Below are 18249 nucleotides of genomic sequence, written 5' to 3'. Positions count from 1 at the left end.
CACCTATGTTTAGGACACGTCGATGTGTCTGTACTACACACCTTTGATGAGGCGTACTTCGTTTGGTCATATATTGGTACCGGATATGTAATGCTTGTCCTCTATTAAGGGGTCATTAGGCCAGAAACCTAAACATGTATACGAATACATATCTAACTTACAAGTTTTTGTAGGTTATCTGTACCTGATTTCACCTATGCAGATGAATTGGATAAACGAAAACGGAATTCTTTTCCACATATTCATTCGCGCAACAGCTTTCAATTAACGTTAACATTTGTACTTTGTACGATAGTGTTGCTTCCCTTGAAGCCAGATGCGCCGTAACTGATTTATCTTCCTCTTGCAGCCATGCGTGATCGACGGTGGGCGCCCCACAGCCTGGGTCGTGTGGGCGTGCTGGTGGTGACGGCGCAGATCCTGGTGGGCGTGATGGGCGTCACCCTGGCCGCGTGGTTCCTTATGTGGGCGCCAATGCTCAAGTTCAGGGAGGTGCCCCACTATGCGGGGGTCCCGGTGAGTGCAACAGCTGTGTCTGTGTGGGGTAGAGACCTGGCTGGATGGTTGGGAGGCAATACCTAGGGTTACTGAGGCTCTGCAGGCTTGAGTTAAAGTTTCTAAGGTTAGGGAGGCTTGAGTTAGAGTTTCTAAGGCTAGGGAGGCTTGAGTTAGAGTTTCAAAGGCTAGGGAGGCTTGAGTTAGAATTTCTAAGGCTAGGAGGCTTGAGTTAGGGTTTCAAAGGCTAGGGAGGCTTGAGTTAGAGTTTCTAAAGCTATGGAGGCCTGAGTTAGAGTTTCTAAGGCTAGGGAGGCTTGAGTTAGAGTTTCTAAAGCCTGAGTTAGGGTTTATAAGGCTAGAGAGGCCTGAGTTAGGAAGTCTAAGGCTAGGGAGGAATGAGTTAGGGTTTCTAAGACTAGGGAGGCATGAAAGAGGGTTCCTGAGAATAAGGAAGCCGGAGGTAGGTTTTCCGAGGGTAAGAAAGCCTTGGGGTAGGATCTCTGAGGCCGGAAAGAGCTCGAGTAGATAGGGGTTCCTGTGGTTAGGGAAGGCACTGGAGCCGTCATAGCCCATGGGACGAGAGGGGGAGACAGGTGGAGTAGGAGGAAGCAATAAGGATGGAGATACCCGAATGGGGGCATAGAAGGAATAAATGGGGGACGCAGGGGAGTATTGTAGGGGAAGGGACTGAGAGAGGTAGGGGTAGAGACGTAGGACCTGAAGGGCAAGGGTAAGCGAGGGTCGGGACCCCCCTCCTGAGGGCATTGGAAAGGGACTTCTGGACAAGGGCAGACACTGTGATGGGTGGGTCAGGCACCGTAGGTGGGCTTTGAGAGCGGATGACGTATGAGGGTATGGCAGGGTTTGATGGATAAGTAGGTTGAGCTAGTGTTTAGGTGGTCACGAGAAAGGGAGAGAAATATCTAATTAGATTAATTACATCTATGATTACATTGATTATATCTATAATTATACTAATTATATCTATCATTATATTGTTTATAGATATAATTTTATTGATTATATCTATAATTGTTAATTATATCAATAATCATATTAATTATATCTAAAATAAATATATGGGTTGTGTAGATTAAGTGCTGCATTTTACCCGGTAGATCTTAATGTGGTGTGTAATAGTAATAAGAAAGAAAGTAAATGCATTTATGAAAGTGATTATGGCTCCGTACCAGTGGGATCGGAATGCTCTCGCGTAGACTTGTTAAGGTTAGTCTCGTTTTTTTTTTAATATAGGTTACGAAAAATAATAACCTGATCGCATTAATCGTACTATTTTACTATATCGTATCGTGTGAAGCGGACAGCACAATATCCACTGCCTTGATGAAAATCATAATAATAGGTTTATTTATATTAACTGTAAACGACTGTTAATGTCATCGCGTTAATGAGTTGTATAACCAGTGTAACAGAAAACGTATCCTATTTTTTTTTTCCTGCACTGGACAACTTGTATAGAATTACCCGCCGTCCTTGTCACGGTGTCTATTGTATAAGCCTTCACTTAACGTCCCTTGTTTCTGCCAATCCCTCCACCAAATGCTAAATCCCAAGTGATATATTCTCATTCAGATTACACAGTGTCACTCTGAAGTACTCCACGTGTGTACCCACATGCAACACACGTCATGTAGGCAACTGGCGGCCACTAGCAACCGACGACCCTCCTCCTTCCCATATGGGGCTTCCGCCTAGCGGTGCCTGACGCGCGCCTTCGGTCGCACGATTTTAAAGGCATGGAAAAAAATGCTCGCCAGAACAAAGGCCTTTTTAGAATTGTAGTTTTGATTCTCATATGTACTAAAAACCAACTATCAGGCAAGTAGTGAGAGTTTTAAGTAATGAATACTTAGGTTATTCATCCCAAAACGCAAGTAGCAAAACTGTATTTTACATGTACATTAATAATTCTTTAAGTTACGAAATCCTTTCTTACTTTTGTTGCCTTGCGTACAATAACTCCTTCACGGCCGTTTTTAGTGGGTATGTTATGTAAAGCTGAAAGAGTTGCACCGAGTTTGTATGCTTTACATAAACGTTTGGTTTACTGAGGGATGACTGGGAATCCAGTCTTGAAATGCGGAAAATGGCATGATGAGACATAAGGGAACCATGAGTGACATGCAGAGTGTTAGTGATTTAAAACTGATGTTGTTAAGGTCAAGGCAAAACATGTGAAATTTAGATATGGTAAAAATTAAATGAATGGAAAAGTTAGTTGGTGATTCGGGTTGAGGCCTGTCTGTTGTTAGGGTGATATTCAGGTCGTCAACATCAAGTTAGAACAACCAGTCCATATGTCTTGATCGCTGCTTGAAGGTGTTTAAGATGATGGGCCATACACGCTCTCGTTACATAACTGCCCTTTGAAGGATAAAAAAAAAAGTGAGCTGTTTAGCTTTCGGGGTTATCAGTACCAGGGACATTATGGCCGTCCCGTGAGGCTCCACCTGCCAGCCATCTGCCTTTGTTAAGGATCATTCTAAGGCAGCACACCCTCTCACCGTGCATGAGACGCCCAAAAGGTTGGTTGGTTCTCTCGGCTGTAAGATTTCGGACTGACCGTGTCCTTGTGACCGTCAGGGTCATGTTGGAACCCGTCACTCGAAGTGACTTTGAGACTAATCGTTCTTCAAGATAACCCTAAGATTGTCCTCATTTTCACTGCATTACTTTGTTCAGTAAAGTATATAGACGATGGGTTGTCTAAATGTTGTAAACTGAGGAAATGAAGGACAAAGGAGACGGCAAGATGAGTGTGTGTGTGTAACGCGCACGTAAAATGAAAATACCATCAAGGGAAGTATATAATAAGAACAGAATCTGACAGACGAAGGAGTGGAATTAAGAAACATGAGAAAATGACAGTGAGGAAGCAAGAATAAAGATAAATGATTGTGGATTTTTGCTTTGGTTATTAGTTTCGCACGGGCAGTGGTCCGTGCCAGGCAGAGACCTGGAGAAACTAAAAAAAAAATAAGAATTCTCAATAACTTGCCTGCTTACCTCTCCTCCACCACAGTTCTCACCTCGTGTTTCTTTGCTTTACTCTCTCTCTCTCTCTCTCTCTCTCTCTCTCTCTCTATATATATATATATATATATATATATATATATATATATATATATATATATATATATATATATTTATATATATATATATATATATATATTTTTTTTTTTTTTTTTTTTTTTTTTTTTTACTGTTCGCCATTTCCCGCATTAGCAAGGTAGCGTTAAGAACAGAGGACTGGACCTTTGAGGGAATATCCTCACCTGGCCCCCTTCTCTGTCCCTTCTTTTGGAAAATTAAAAAAAAACGAGAGGGGAGGATTTCCAGCCCCCCGCTCTCTTCCCTTTTAGTCGCCTTCTACGACACGCAGGGAATACGTGGGAAGTATTCTTTCTCCCCTATCCCCTATATATATATATATATATATATATATATATATATATATATATATATATATATTCTACTTTTGGGAGAATCTTTAGAATGATTCAGCTGCTGTTGCTAGAGCTTTCGCTATCCATAAATACGCCATTAAACAGCGCTATATAGTGCTGGGTGCCTCTGTATATTTCAGCCCTTAGTTCACTGTGTATTAATATGAATCATCCGTATTCCACTTGCCAAAAGACCATGAACAAAAAGAAAATATATATATATATATATATATATATATATATATATATATATATATATATATATATATATATATATTGCAAAGGATCACAATTTAGCGCGTGATCAAGTATATTCCTATGAGTCCACGGGGATATGAAACACGATAAGTTCCCAAGTGCACATTCGTGTAATGATCGCATCATCTGGGGAGATACAAGACTGTCCTGGACAGTCACTTGTTTACCAAATGGTATCCTAGCTATGTCTCTTCGTTGTATATCAACTGACTTATAATTCTTTCTTGTATCTCCCCTGATGATGTGATTATCACACGAAAGTGCACTTAGGAACTTATCGTGTTTCATTTCCCCGTGGACTTATATATATATATATATATATATATATATATATATATATATATATATATATATATATATATATATATATATATATATACATACATACATACATACATACACGTCATGAACTCTGCTGGAAAACAAACATTTTCAGAGAAATTTAAATCAGGATGAGAAAACAAAGTAAACGGGAAATTGAGTCCGCTAATATCCTTTTTGTAGCGAGAAAGAGCTTTAGCCACACGCTAATCATAGCGTCTCCCCCACAACACAAAAGGCCGACAGCTGCAGTGCACCTCCCATCTAACTGTACTTCGCCTTGACCTGCTTCACACGGTGGCTATACTGCCCTCCCCTTTCTTGGTACGGCCAGGGTGTGCACCGAATGTATGGCGAATTTCTTCCTTATGAGAAGAGAGCGAAGCTCCACGGGAGGCAGTCATCCCCTGGACTTTTGTACAGAGGACTTTGCCAGACCTTACTTTTGCACGAGGAAGAATCCCTCTCCAAATGCTACCCAGATCCTTCACTCAAGTTAAGGATCCAGGAGTCAAAGTCTCTGCGTTGAGGATCCCGTGCATCCCTTTAACCTCTTTGTTTCCATGGTGAAGTTCCCTTACGATCGCTCCCCATCGCTGCGGCTATACACGTGCTCCCTTCATTCAGGTCTCCCTAGGCCATCCTTCCTATCAGGGCTTTCCTAGGCACATCATACCCATCCCCTACATCAAAGGTCACCAGCTTCCTCCTCCCCCATCTCCATGTCAAGGTTCCCCAGCCCCCGCGTCAAGAGTTCCCAGTCATCTCCACCCCTCCAAGGCTCCTCATGCAACGTCTCGTCCTGCTCCTGGGGTCCCCCTCCTATACACGGCCCCGCCCCTCACATAATTAAGGTGGCAGGGTGTGGGCGGCGCCTCACACCTGTAGCACCCAAACCCTCGTTAGGAATGCAGCTCTGGCCCGCGAGGACGCCCGGTGGACACGCCCCTCGCTCCAATTGCTAACCCCCGCCCATCCCCTGCACTTCCCATCGCCTTCCTCCTTGTCAATATATTCTCTTCTGTCTCCCTCACTTTTTTTTTTATTTCTAACCTCCCTCCTTCCCCTCACACCTTCCTATCTTACTCATCCCCTCACGTACCTTTTACATTTCGTCACGCCGCACGCCCGACCTCCTCACTGTATAGCTGTGTGTCTGCTTTGTGGTCATTGTCTGGGTAATGAATGTGTCGCCGTGGTAGGGATGGTGACCCGTGTAACAGATGTCTGGTGAGTTTTTGACTCAGCATTGTGCTCCACAAGGACTGTTGAATGTTAAACGTTTATGTCTGCCTTTTCTGCATACCTTCTCTCTCTCTCTCTCTCTCTCTCTCTCTCTCTCTCTCTCTCTCTCTCTCTCTCTCTCTCTCTCTCTCTCTCTCTCTCTCTCTCTCAGACGCAGTCTAAAAAGTGGCTTTTCAATCCCTCGACATGTCAGTGGTATGGGCGCCACTGCAGGGGATCTCGTCCGACCTTGACCACACACTAGACCACGTACGTGTGTGTGTCCCCCAGATGCCTCCACCGAGGCCATCCCTCTCTTATCCCCATACAAACTCCCTTACTTCCTCCTCCCACACACCTTGGCTGAAGACATCAGGGTTATACCTCTCTCTCTCTCTCTCTCTCTCTCTCTCTCTCTCTCTCTCTCTCTCTCTCTCTCTCTCTCTCCCTTCCTTCCATCCCATGCATACTCCCGCCACCTTGGCCAGGGACCTCACGCAGTTTTGTGACACGTGTGGGTGACTGAGGATCCTCCCGTGGTGTGTGGGAGTATACGCGTACTACTCACGGGCTTGAGAATGCGTCGATCCGTCTGTGTTAACATTATGAATGCCTGACTAATGGATTTTTTGCCGTCTACGGTCTAATGCGTCGTGGACCTCTCAATCCCTCTGCTTATCTCCTTTCTTCCCTTGCCTTGCTACGAACCTTCCTGACTTCCCACGTACCTTCATGTCTTCCCATGTACCTTCCTGCCTTCGCATGTACCTTGTTTTCCTTCAACTGTACACCATCCTGCCTTTCCACGTACCTTGCTCTATCCTACGTACCTTCCTGCCTTAATACGTACATTCTTGCCTTCCCTTTACCATCCTGCCTTCCCACGTACCTCTCTGTGTTTCCATATACCTTTTTGCCCTCCCAGGTAATTTATTTCCACGAACCTTCCTTCCTTCCTTCCCACGTACCTTCCTGCCTTGCCAGTGCCTTCCTGCCAGCCTGCTTTCCTTCAGTTGTCTGCACGTTTGACTGTGACAAAATCCTCCTTACCCTCACACTTGCCCTGGAGATATCTTCAGCTCCTCTTGTCCCTGAACGTTTCATACACTCCCCAGGTTTTCCCCTGGACACATCAAGCTCGCAAATCTTGCCCTAAAGCATTTAGAACTCTTCAGAGACTCTGTCAAACAGATTTTCATATTTTTTTCCGTCCTTGAAATGCCTTTTCTTGTTTCTTACAGTTTCTTTGGAAATTTTCCCCGTTGCTTTTATTTCTAGAATGTTTTCTGTTCCATACCCTTGCCAAGGAATGGTTTATGTCCCTCATAATTGCTCTTCGGTATTTTCTTTGACTTATTCCCTCTCTCCCCTCAAGAAATGAAATAAAAAACTGACTCCTTCCTTAATATTTGCCCCAGAATTTTCTTTCCTTGATATCTTGGGCTAAAACGTTTTATGATCCTGCCATTTCTCTTACAGCGTTTTGGTCGCGATGCTTGCCTAAAACGTTTTCTTGTTCCTGATGCGTACCCACATGGTTTATATCTCCGATACGAATTCTAAAACGTTTCCAGGGCCTGATGTTTACCCTAAACGTTCCCAGACCCTGATGTTTGTCCTAGAATGTTTCCAGACCCCTGATGTTTGTCCTAGAATGTTCCCAGACCCTGATGTTTGTCCTAGAATGTTTCCAGACCCCGATGTTTGTCCTAGAATGTTCCCAGACCCTGATGTTTGTCCTAGAATGTTCCCAGACCCTGATGTTTGTCCTAGAATGTTTCCAGACCCTGATGTTTGTCCTAGAATGTTTCCAGACCCTGATGTTTGTCCTAGAATGTTTCCAGACCCTGATGTTTGTCCTAGAATGTTTCCAGACCCTGATGTTTGTCCTAGAATGTTTCCAGACCCTGATGTTTGTCCTAGAATGTTTCCAGACCCCGATGTTTGTCCTAGAATGTTTCCAGACCCTGATGTTTGTCCTAAGGCGTATCCGAACTCTGATACTTGCCCTAGAACATTTTCAGACCCTCATACTTGCCTTAGATTGTTTCCAAACCTTGGTGTTTGCCCCAGCACTAGTCCAGACCCTCATATTTAATCTGCGTTTCCAGACCCTGGTGCTTATCCTGGAACGTTGATAGACCTTGATACTTCCCCTAGTGCTTGCTCAAGAATGTTTCCAGACCCTGATGCTTGCCTTAGGAAGCTTCCATACCTTAGTACCTACCTAAGACCGTTTTTCAAACCCTGATGCTTGCCCTATGAAGCTTCCATACCCTGATGCTTGTCTAAGAACGTTTCCAGACCCTGATGCTTGCTCAAGAACGTTTCCAGACCCTGATGCTTGCTCAAGAACGTTTCCAGACCCTGATGCTTGCTCAAGAGCGTTTCCAGACGTTGATGCTTACCTTACAACGTTTCCTTTACCCGAGGCTTACCTCGGAACATTCTCTCTCGTGCTCCCTTCCTCAGAACATTCATTTCAGAGACTCGAGCACCGAGCTCGAGGCGAACATTCCACAGCTCGGGATACTAGGACGTGCAGGTACCTGAAGCAGCCTCGCAGGTATGCCTGGTGTTCTTTCGGAATTCTCTCTCTCTCTCTCTCTCTCTCTCTCTCTCTCTCTCTCTCTCTCTCTCTCTCTCTCTCTCTCTCTCTCTCTCTCTCGTTTTATTGGAATATGAATTCTTCTCGACATTCTTCCTTAACGTTAAGTCTCCTCTCCATTACGTGATGTGATCCTTGAGAAGAGGATAATCATGTGGGGATTGTGTTATGGTAAAACATCTGCACGTGATACGGACGCACATTAATGGGATGCAGAGTGTTCAAACATCCGGACGGCTCTTGGCAGGAGTAGTCTTACACAGTAAGGCCAGAATGGGCTGGGTGATGCTCCAGACTGCGGCCAGGTAACATTCTTGGCGTGCAACGCGTCCTTGTGGTGGCAACTGTGATGGCGCGACCGGTTCTTCTCTCTCTCTCTCTCTCTCTCTCTCTCTCTCTCTCTCTCTCTCTCTCTCTCTCTCCCTCCACGCTGGTGACTATCTTATTTAACGCATCACTGATAAAATTATCTTCCTCATAAAGCCCTTACGCTTTCGAATCTTTTACTTCTCCAACCGGTGGCGCTTAGGAATGCAATAATCCTTGGGTTCAGATGAGTGAATTGGTTCCTCAGAGGTCGAAGAACCGAACCAGTTTTTCTAGCCATGTCGGTCCCGCAGGTGTTCCTGGCGGGGGTGTTCGGCGCCATACTCATCAGCTGCTTCCAGCGGCGGCGGCACCGCAGTATTGCCAACGTTATCAAGGTTTGTCGTCCGTTTTCTGTTGGTATTGTGGATGAAGAACATTTTTAAAGTAGCGGTTCATATTAGTAGACTCTGCATACGTCACTCGTATATCACTATTTATTGTTCATGGTCAACCAAGAATTGATAAGCAGGTTGGTAACTATATTATCTTGTGGCCCTCGCCAGTTTAGGAGGTAGACGGGGAAAGATTTTGCCCCTCTCCCTAGCGTTAAGGCACGGAGGAGTTAGATCTAGTGGTGATGGATTTCCCTTCTTCCAGGGAGTGTTGGTGGCGCTATGCTGCATCAGCGTGGTGACTTGCCTCTGTGTGAGCATCTTCACGGCCCTGCACCTCTCGCAGCTCTTTTCCATGTCCTGCCACACACACCATACCGCCGTTAGACACCCGCCCCCCGGCTCTAAAGACCCGGTCGTCAGCATCATGGGTAGTCAGCATTACGGCCTCACTACACCCATCCCGAGCTTGAGATCAGACTCGCACTTCGTAGGGCTTGAGGATGACGAGGATGAGTTTGGTGGCAGCGGCGGTGGGGCGGCGGAGGACACGCTCTACGACGACGAAGTGGACGAGGCTCTAGAATTCGAAACCGTCACCCTTGGCACTGTGTCTGTGGGATTAGAACAAGACATTGTGGTGAACGTGACATCCTGCGACTGTGAGAAGAGAGGTGCTACGTGGGTGAGGACGCGCACCTACCCAAATCTCTCTTGTCCCAGTGTGCAGAACGTCCTGCCCGTACTGTTTGTGGCGTCGTGTGTCGTCACCACAGTGGGCGCTGTGCTCTCGGTGTTGATCCTCTACCTCCTGTGGTCCTTCAGAAATAGTTTTTACGGTCCCGCCAAGCCGCACGAGACTCGACCATTTATATTCACCAGTAATTTCAACAAAAGCAAAACGAAGACTAGTAATGGTTCAGGTTCCAGAGTATCGAACGGTGACTCTCGGTTCAGGTGACGAAGGTGATCGATCACTGGACCAGAAAATGACTGGATCAGAATTAGTGATGAGATTAAAAGAACCGAGATTAACAGAGACTGAATTCATAAGCAAGATGACCGGATAAGCTGAAGTGATTTTTTTTTCCGTATATCTGTAAAAAAAAAAAAAGAAAAGATTTCCGAGAGAACAGGATATTACAAGTGCCTTCTTCCCCAGACAGTAATTCCTGCTGCTGGTGTGATTTGTACTGTGTACAAAATGTTAACCTCCAGTCTTGTGGTGTCGTAAGCAGGAGTTATAAACTGAATAGTATTGATAAATATTTTTTTTTTTTTTAGAGTTTAAGGAAAGAATCTCATAATTTTAGACTTTTTTTTTATAATTTCTTGCTACCACAAATTATCTTAAACGTAGAAACTTAAATATATGACTGAAATGCTGGTCAGGAATTCGAGACATGCTTTGAAGCTAGGCTTTACCTACCGTAATTCAAGGGTTTAAAATATGCAAAGTTTTAGAAGGAAGGAATATATTAAGTTAATATTATGTGGCCTTAAGTTCCCTTTTATGGGGCTGCTGCAGTTTCTAGGTTGCACTCCCCGCAGTAGCAGGGAAAAGATGGACTCCTTTGGAGAGAGAAAAATCATTCCTTGCCGCAGGTGACTTCTAACTCGGAATGGAAACCTAGATATGTGTACGCTGTAGGCTACAGCCATATCAAGGGCGAACCTAAGTTAAATATAAAGTGGTCAATGAAAGGGAAAATGAAGAAACAAGTAAAAGTATTTACGAATTTTGGAGTAAGTGAGAAACCCGTCTTTTCAAAGAGTGCCAAGTTAGAGATGTTAGGAAAGACATGAGAGGGGTAGACTTCAAAGCTTCGAGATGTCAGGAAAGAAATAGTTATCAAAACGGCCCACCCCTGCGTTGCCAACGGCCACACATTAATCATGTGACGCAACAGCTTTTCAGAGGTTGTGTGGTCTAGCTCTCGGGAGGCAGAGTCTGGTAGTACTTTTGATATATATATATATATATATATATATATATATATATATATATATATATATATATATATATATATATATATTATATATATATATATATATATATATATATATATATATATATATATATATATATATATATATATGGGAGTTTTAATTATTGTCCATCGCGTATAAAGTCTCTTTATCACAGAGTTTGGGACACGAGCAGCTAGAAACCAAAAACAAGAATAGATTATGTTACATCTTCTGGTCCCCCCTCACCTAGATCTTACATTAAGCAAACAAACTTCGAATCTGAGGAGCTGAAGCTTGTAGTGAGGCTTTAAGTTGGATCCAAATGCATGATGAAATACTGGCTTGATAGCATTCGTGTTTATCCTGTAGTCTGCAGAGTCGTTGATTCATTCATAATCTTGCCAAATGTCAGGTAAAATAATCATTTAGAAAGAATGTGATAAATGATAAGTAAGGCTCCGCGACTTTTTTATTGATTTTCCAACTGGACTTAGAACATGAGGACTTCTTAATCAGCCCTCGTTGACAAAGCGAATTGTGGATATTGTACTCGACATGGTCTTTCTCAGAACCAACGTGACCCATATCAGCCGCCTTGACACGTCAAATTACTAGTTTTAACTAAATTTAAATTACATATACATCCTCGACAATTTATCTATGTTTGTGGATGACATTCGATATGATTTCTAATTGTCGATGATATCTTAAAATCTTGTGACAAAACATTAAATTGTTAACGGTAGACTTGGTTTCAAAATGTAATGATTTTTTTTTTAATCTAGCGGCGTCAACGAGCTTGATGACTGACTGTGTGGCCGCATTACCTGGGGTGACGTTGAAGCGCACGGATCATGACACACGCGCTCTCGCTTGTTTTAGTGGGTAAATAAACCAGTTCTCCGCTCGCTTCTCGAGCTTTTATCAAAACAACCGTGTGTGACACTGATTTTTTTTTTTTTAACTGATCTTTTCCTCATTATGTATGTACCTTATGTAAATATAAATATGATTATAACATGACAATAAATATGTAATTATCTCATCCTTTCTTGTTATTCCTTCATTTGTGGCCACTTCGCATGTGGCTATTCTGTCACAACTGTGATCACAGATTGGTTGAATGTTATGTTCATTTCTTTACTGCTCCATCTGCTTGTTTACAACTAGCACATAGAGCTTTCATACTTTATGGAATAGTGTATGTTTACTATGTGCTATGCTTTGGCTTAATAGGCGTCCAGTAGCTATTTGCCATTCAACACGTATAAATACCGCGCCAACGGAGATGCATCATTATAGGCTGATCTTGTCTCCGCTATCCCTCCCTGCGCTCTTCTTCCAACATATTTCCTTCTCCGATCTTTTACGTTCTTCCGTTCATCCTTTTTGACATGCCTTCCAATTTGTCTCTTGGGACATGTTATCGCACCTCAAATCAACATGTGCTGCAGAGTTGTCTTTGTATTAAACTTGTATGTATATATGTAGGGTGTTGAATTTAACGGATTGTCGTTAATTGGTTGTTGGTAATTTTGGTTTTAAACCTATCTACTCGCAGGGTCATTAAGGCCATCAGCGTCGTTATAACCACTAATCGAAAAATCTTGATTACCTTCTGGTGTCCAAAATACTCGCTTTCACTGCATATATGGACCTTAATGACTGGTCGACCCTGAACGTCATTAATTTAAAATCTACCGTTTCAGATGACTGGCAGATATTTTGGAAATTTCAACAGCAGTTTGTAAACGTAGTACCGACTGAATTTATGTAACAATTTACGGTGCATCGTTCTTCCAGCGTACAACAGATGAACTGAACTAATGTTATATAAGTGCTAAAAGTAGGTAATATTTTTCTTCAGTATCGCAGCAGTGTGTTAGTTTTGTGACATGATTTTGTTATTTGTATAGAAGAAAATATATCAGACGAAGTTAGGCCAATGAAGAACTTTTGAATGTTGTAATTTGCTACGCTACGAGCGGTGAATGACCAGACCCACTGACTCATACGAGGGTTGGGCCTTGGACATCCCATACCATCCTGCCTCCACCCTGGGGGTTCCCGTCATCCTCTGAAATGTGATCCCAAAACAAAGGAAGCCTCAGTATGCTGGTCTTCTTTATTGATGGATTAATCACCTTTCTTATAAACGAAGAATTGTTTCATTTATCGAGAAACTCGCATATTTATGACGAGTTTTAAAGTAAAAAGCAAGAAATTGCCTGGAGGAAGCTGCTTCATGTGTTTTTGGGAAATATAGGTTAAGGTATAACGAATTTCACAGAAATATATACATAGAGTCTAACCGAACCTAAAATTTTCCACCGACATTTTTCAGGAGTAAAAACGGACAAGATAGAAAAATAAAGGAATCGCCGATTTTCATTCATCATTCGTTACGTAAATCATCACTTTTTATTATACCAACAATGATCATGACTGCGGGTCAACAGAAAAAAAAAAAAGGAAATTAGATAACCCGAAAGTAAATGCATGCACATACCACTTTAAGCTTAAGATCCGTCGCTCAAACAGAAAAGGACCAAAAGAAAAAGAGGAACGAGGGTCGTTGTGCAGTGAGAGCGTGTATGGTCATGGAATTATCTACAGTATTTGGTGTTCAAGAATTTTTGACTGTTGGTTATAATTTGACGTTGTCGGCCTTGGTAATTCTAGCAGGCTAAAGGCCCAAAATCGTTAAAACGAACATGGAACAGCTCTCAATAATGTAAGTCGGGCTAAACTGAATTTCACTTTTCAGTGAAAGTTCAGTAACCGTTTTTTATATTCCCTTCACGTATTTATCCGTCAACAATCCTGGAAGAAAGTGTCAGTTGAGGAGATGATGAGCAAAAGCAGTTAATGTATCATCCAGTATACCTGGTGGCTGTAAGGCTAATATCTTTTAAGTCCTGTGTCTTATCAGCTTTAGTATTTGCTACGTTTCATTTGTAGTCATGTTGTTTTGCTCTTCACTTACTTTTGTAGTAGTAAAAGCCTCGACAATTTTCCAAATTATTCCCTCAACTGCCACATTACTCACCTTTGCATTCGAATCAGGGGGGTCAAGTTTGAAAGTTAGTTTGGGACAGTTTATAAGGTGGATTACTTTCGACTCGACTCTGCAGAGCTAAATGTGAGAGCAGTACTCCATACAAGGACGAATCAATCCCTTGCATAAACGGAGCAATTGTTCAGAAGGGAAGAAGTTATCCTGTAATGGAGGGTTTCCAGGAAAGAGGGGATGTCACAGTAATACCAAGTATATTCATCGTGTCAAGAGGTGGAATTACAGAACCGTCAAAGGAGAGACGAGAGTTGTGAGGAGTTTTCGATAAAGAGATGGGTAGAAATTGGGTCTTGGAGGCATTAAACTGTCCAAGTCGAGTTTATTGAGGAAGCTGTGTCAAGACGAGATACAGATCGAGTGCCAAGAGGGAGCAGAGTTGAAGGATGAATACAGTGTTGAGGCGTCAGCGTATGATTGCATTGGATTATTTGTGGAGGACAGGAAATCGTTGGAAAAAAAAGGGGGAAAAAGTGTAGAGGACAAGACAGAACCTTGAGGGACACCACTGTTGATGAAGAAAAGGCGGGAGGCTGTTCCATCAACAACCACAGAAATAGATCGGCCAGAGAGGAAGATAGATGAGGGAGGAAAGCCAAAAGAGGGAAGTTTAGAGATGAAACCCCAATGCTACACCCTGTCAAAAGCCTTAGGTATGTCAGGGCATCTACACACGACTCTCCAAATCTTTCAGGGATGATGACTAGACATTAGTAAGAAAGCAAAGAATATCACCAGTGGATCTGGCATTACGGAAGCTGTACTGGTGATCAGAGAGAAGACTGTGATTTTCGAGGTGTTTAAGGATATGGGAGCTGAGGAAATGGTGGATGTCGAAGTAATAAGACGATAGTTGGAGGGGTCCATTTTTTCATTAAGTTGGCTGTTGTATCTAGACATTTTTACTGAGAAAGTTTTCAATGTACGTCTCGCTGGGTGAATCTTCACATAATATCTCCATAGCAGCACAGTTACCAAACGGAAGCAAACAGTTGCATCGGGACGAATGCATGTGAGAAACGACCCGCTCACTGCAGTGAGATGAGCTGTGGAGCAACCATTATACATTAAGAAAACAGGAGTCAGGATCATGGGTGTTTCCATTCCCCCTCAACACAAGAAAAAAAAAAAGCACATAATCTTATCCTCGTCTTCCGTAGTCTTTCCCAGCTCACGCAGTATCCGCTTCCGTTTTACGAAATATCAACTCCATCTTTTTTTGTTAACCGACTTTCATCCCTCGCAACGCTGGTCTTGTCTTGGATGTAGGTGAATGTCGGCCCCAGAAAAGTCCCCCCGATGACAGCGGTGATGGTCCGCAACTTCCCTGACAGTTACACATAAGCCGCCCTGTGCCAGTAATGGCACACCTGAGAACGGGCTGTTATTGACAAGAGCCTGTGCCAAGTGTAGTCTTAGTGTATCTTACGGCACACACTGTGCGATGTTTGGTTTACACTGGTGAGTGACCAGTTATGGCCGATCATTCAGGTTGTCGACAGCCTTTATGTTTTACAGCAAATACATTTTCTCGTGCGATGTATATATATGTTCATGGTTCTTGATTTGTGACGATATAAGAATCAAAGGCTTTTGAATTCGAGGATATGTGGGTCTCTGAATATACGGAAGCGACTGTAATGGGTTTTGTGTTGATAACTTCCCATAAGTCAATACATTTATGACTCCAGCAATACGTCGATAGCCGTGAATCAGTATATATGAGAGCGCATTCATTTAACCACACAAGCCTCAACAAAACTCACTATCATTCGTGACTAGTGCAGCGGCTGTCAGGCCTGTTGTGATGGTATATTAGCAGTCCTATCAGCAACTGGTTAATTCGACAGCTTCATCACACAGCTCCAGCAGCAACTAGTGGATTCGGCAGTTTCATCACACACTTCCAGACCTACATTTCGCTTTTGTTTCTGCCTCCGATGTTCCATAAGGCACGTTTTTCGTGCGTGTATTCCAGGAAAATTTTTCTGGAAATAACACCTGAAATAGTCAGGGGAAACCACGGAATTTTCTGCAGGGCTTGTCTGGAGATGATATCCTTTAATCTTTGTACATCATTTAAAGCGGAAGAACGGCAAACATTACATATATATATATATATATATATATATATATATATATATATATATATATATATATATATATATATATATATGAGTGAGATTGTACTCCTTTAAGTCCATTGACATTGGTACAACCTGACCGAAGGTAGCTCTTCGTCCTCTACAACCGTTCCCTCTGAATCTCTTGTTTTGGTTAGTTGCTATTTAACCGACAAATTACTCGTGATGATTACATCGAAAGGTTCTGGATCATTTCTCGCCTTACCCACAATATTCTTAATCATTATTCTCTTTTGATTTGTTCCGTTTTATCCCGTTTGTGTGTATGCGTAATTGGATTTCGACTACTTGTGGCTTCACCGCGAGCAAGATTGACACTTTTGACAACGTTGTATCTCCGTCACTGGACGGAGAGGAGTATACTCTCGTCAATAGCCTCGCTCCGCAGCTGTTCATGATATTCCCTTCGTGCTTGGAGCGTAGCCTGGATGGGTCCTGGGGAAGTATGATGATGATAATTGTAATTGGAATAGCAATAGTAGTAATGATAATGATGATAACTAATGATATTGTTATTATCTATATCTTCTCATGTATTTTTACGGTACTGGTAGGCAGTTCTGCGTGTGTGACCTAGTTGTGTGTTAGGTGGAGCGAGTTATTCTACGCTTGTGTTGCCCAGTCCCTTAACCTTGTACATATGTACCATGTCTCCTACTCCTATGTATGTTTACACACACACACACACACACACACACACACACACACATTAGTTTATACCAGGTACCGGGTATGTGTGTGTGTGTGTGTGTGTGTGTGTGTGTGTGTGTGTGTGTGTGTACAGTACGAGAGCGAGTTTTGCGCCAGTGGAGTTGAATCTCTTGAACATTACTGTCATTCTCTACTGTCAAACTGCTTTATTTCCTGTATGCTCTTTGTGTTATCCATGACATAGTCATTTTTCCCTTCATCCAGAACTCTTGTAATATGAAAGTACTTTTTCACGTCCCCTTGAAGAACAGTTCTCTGTCTACGGCATCAATCTGTTTTAAAAACTCGCCCTCCTCCCCTCCACAGTGGGCATATGTCCTGTTACTCGACTCACTTAATTCCGGTGCCATCTTATTTATCTTCGTGCCTTCTCCATTAGCTCTTTGTGCTTCTATAAGTGCGTTTACCACTCCTGAAATACATATTCCAGTGTTGGCCTTATGTATGACGTGAAGAGCTTGCTCTGTATTTCCTTTTCCATGAACTTGAATGCAATTATGATATTTACAGGCAAGCATTTTGTCTCCTATACTGATTCACCCAATATGGGACTAGCATTAGTTCCAGGGATGGTATCGATTCCCTATTCATGCTCTTACATATTCCTGCAGCTTATTTACTGTTTGATTAAAATCATTTCTTTGCCTTCTTTCTCTGTGATCCAGACGCATCACATCTATTAAGGGTTGAACTGTCAAGATCTCCTTGTAAGTTTATGTAATCCTCCACGCTCTTCACTTCCCACGTGACCTTTGCTTTAACTGGAAACATTAATCAGGTGGAGGTCCATAGTCGAGTGGGAGAATATTTTTTACGATAGATTTTGAAATATACATATAAAACAACAACTGCTGATGTTCCCCACTGGAGTGGTCGATAAACAGGCACCTGGCTTCGGCTGGTGTGTGTGTGTGTGCAGACAAAACATAGCGCATGTATATAAATGGTTAAGAAACAAAGCAACTCGAGAGTAAAACTCTCTCCCCGTTTGCACCCGAACAGTAATCACTCGCACATACCGTCGTACAAACAAAGCGCTCGAGCTCGTCTCGAAGATTGCCAAATTGAAGGAACCGCAACGTATATATTTCATCCGTAAACTAGGAAGCCTCAGCCGGGCGTTCACACCTAACTTCGTGCCGTAACCAGGTCAGATTTTCCCCTGTGCTTCTTAGTTTCCTAACGACTTTGAAAAACGTTCCCTTATCTAGTACGTACATCCGTTCCCAAGGTAATCACATTGTGTGTGTGTTGTAGTTAGATTTAATTTACG

The 18249-nt window shown here is 42.7% G+C and overlaps 1 protein-coding gene across 9 annotated transcripts in view; it reads left to right on the top strand.

Annotated features, from left to right (window-relative positions):
* LOC139754160 (uncharacterized) overlaps positions 1-12091 on the top strand; it is a 143808-nt gene extending 131717 nt beyond the window's left edge. For all 9 annotated transcript variants that reach the window (XM_071671324.1, XM_071671319.1, XM_071671323.1 and 6 more), the window contains 3 exons: positions 350-516; positions 8997-9080; positions 9343-12091. In XM_071671324.1, coding sequence (XP_071527425.1) covers positions 350-516; positions 8997-9080; positions 9343-10038 — 947 coding nt within the window. In that variant the 3' untranslated portion in view covers positions 10039-12091. The remainder of the gene's footprint in view (positions 1-349; positions 517-8996; positions 9081-9342) is intronic.
* The last annotated feature ends 6158 nt before the right edge of the window (positions 12092-18249 follow it).

This window comes from Panulirus ornatus, chromosome 16 (genome assembly GCF_036320965.1).
Source record: "Panulirus ornatus isolate Po-2019 chromosome 16, ASM3632096v1, whole genome shotgun sequence".
Lineage (NCBI taxonomy): Eukaryota > Metazoa > Arthropoda > Malacostraca > Decapoda > Palinuridae > Panulirus > Panulirus ornatus.
This window is presented reverse-complemented; position numbering and strand designations above follow the sequence as displayed.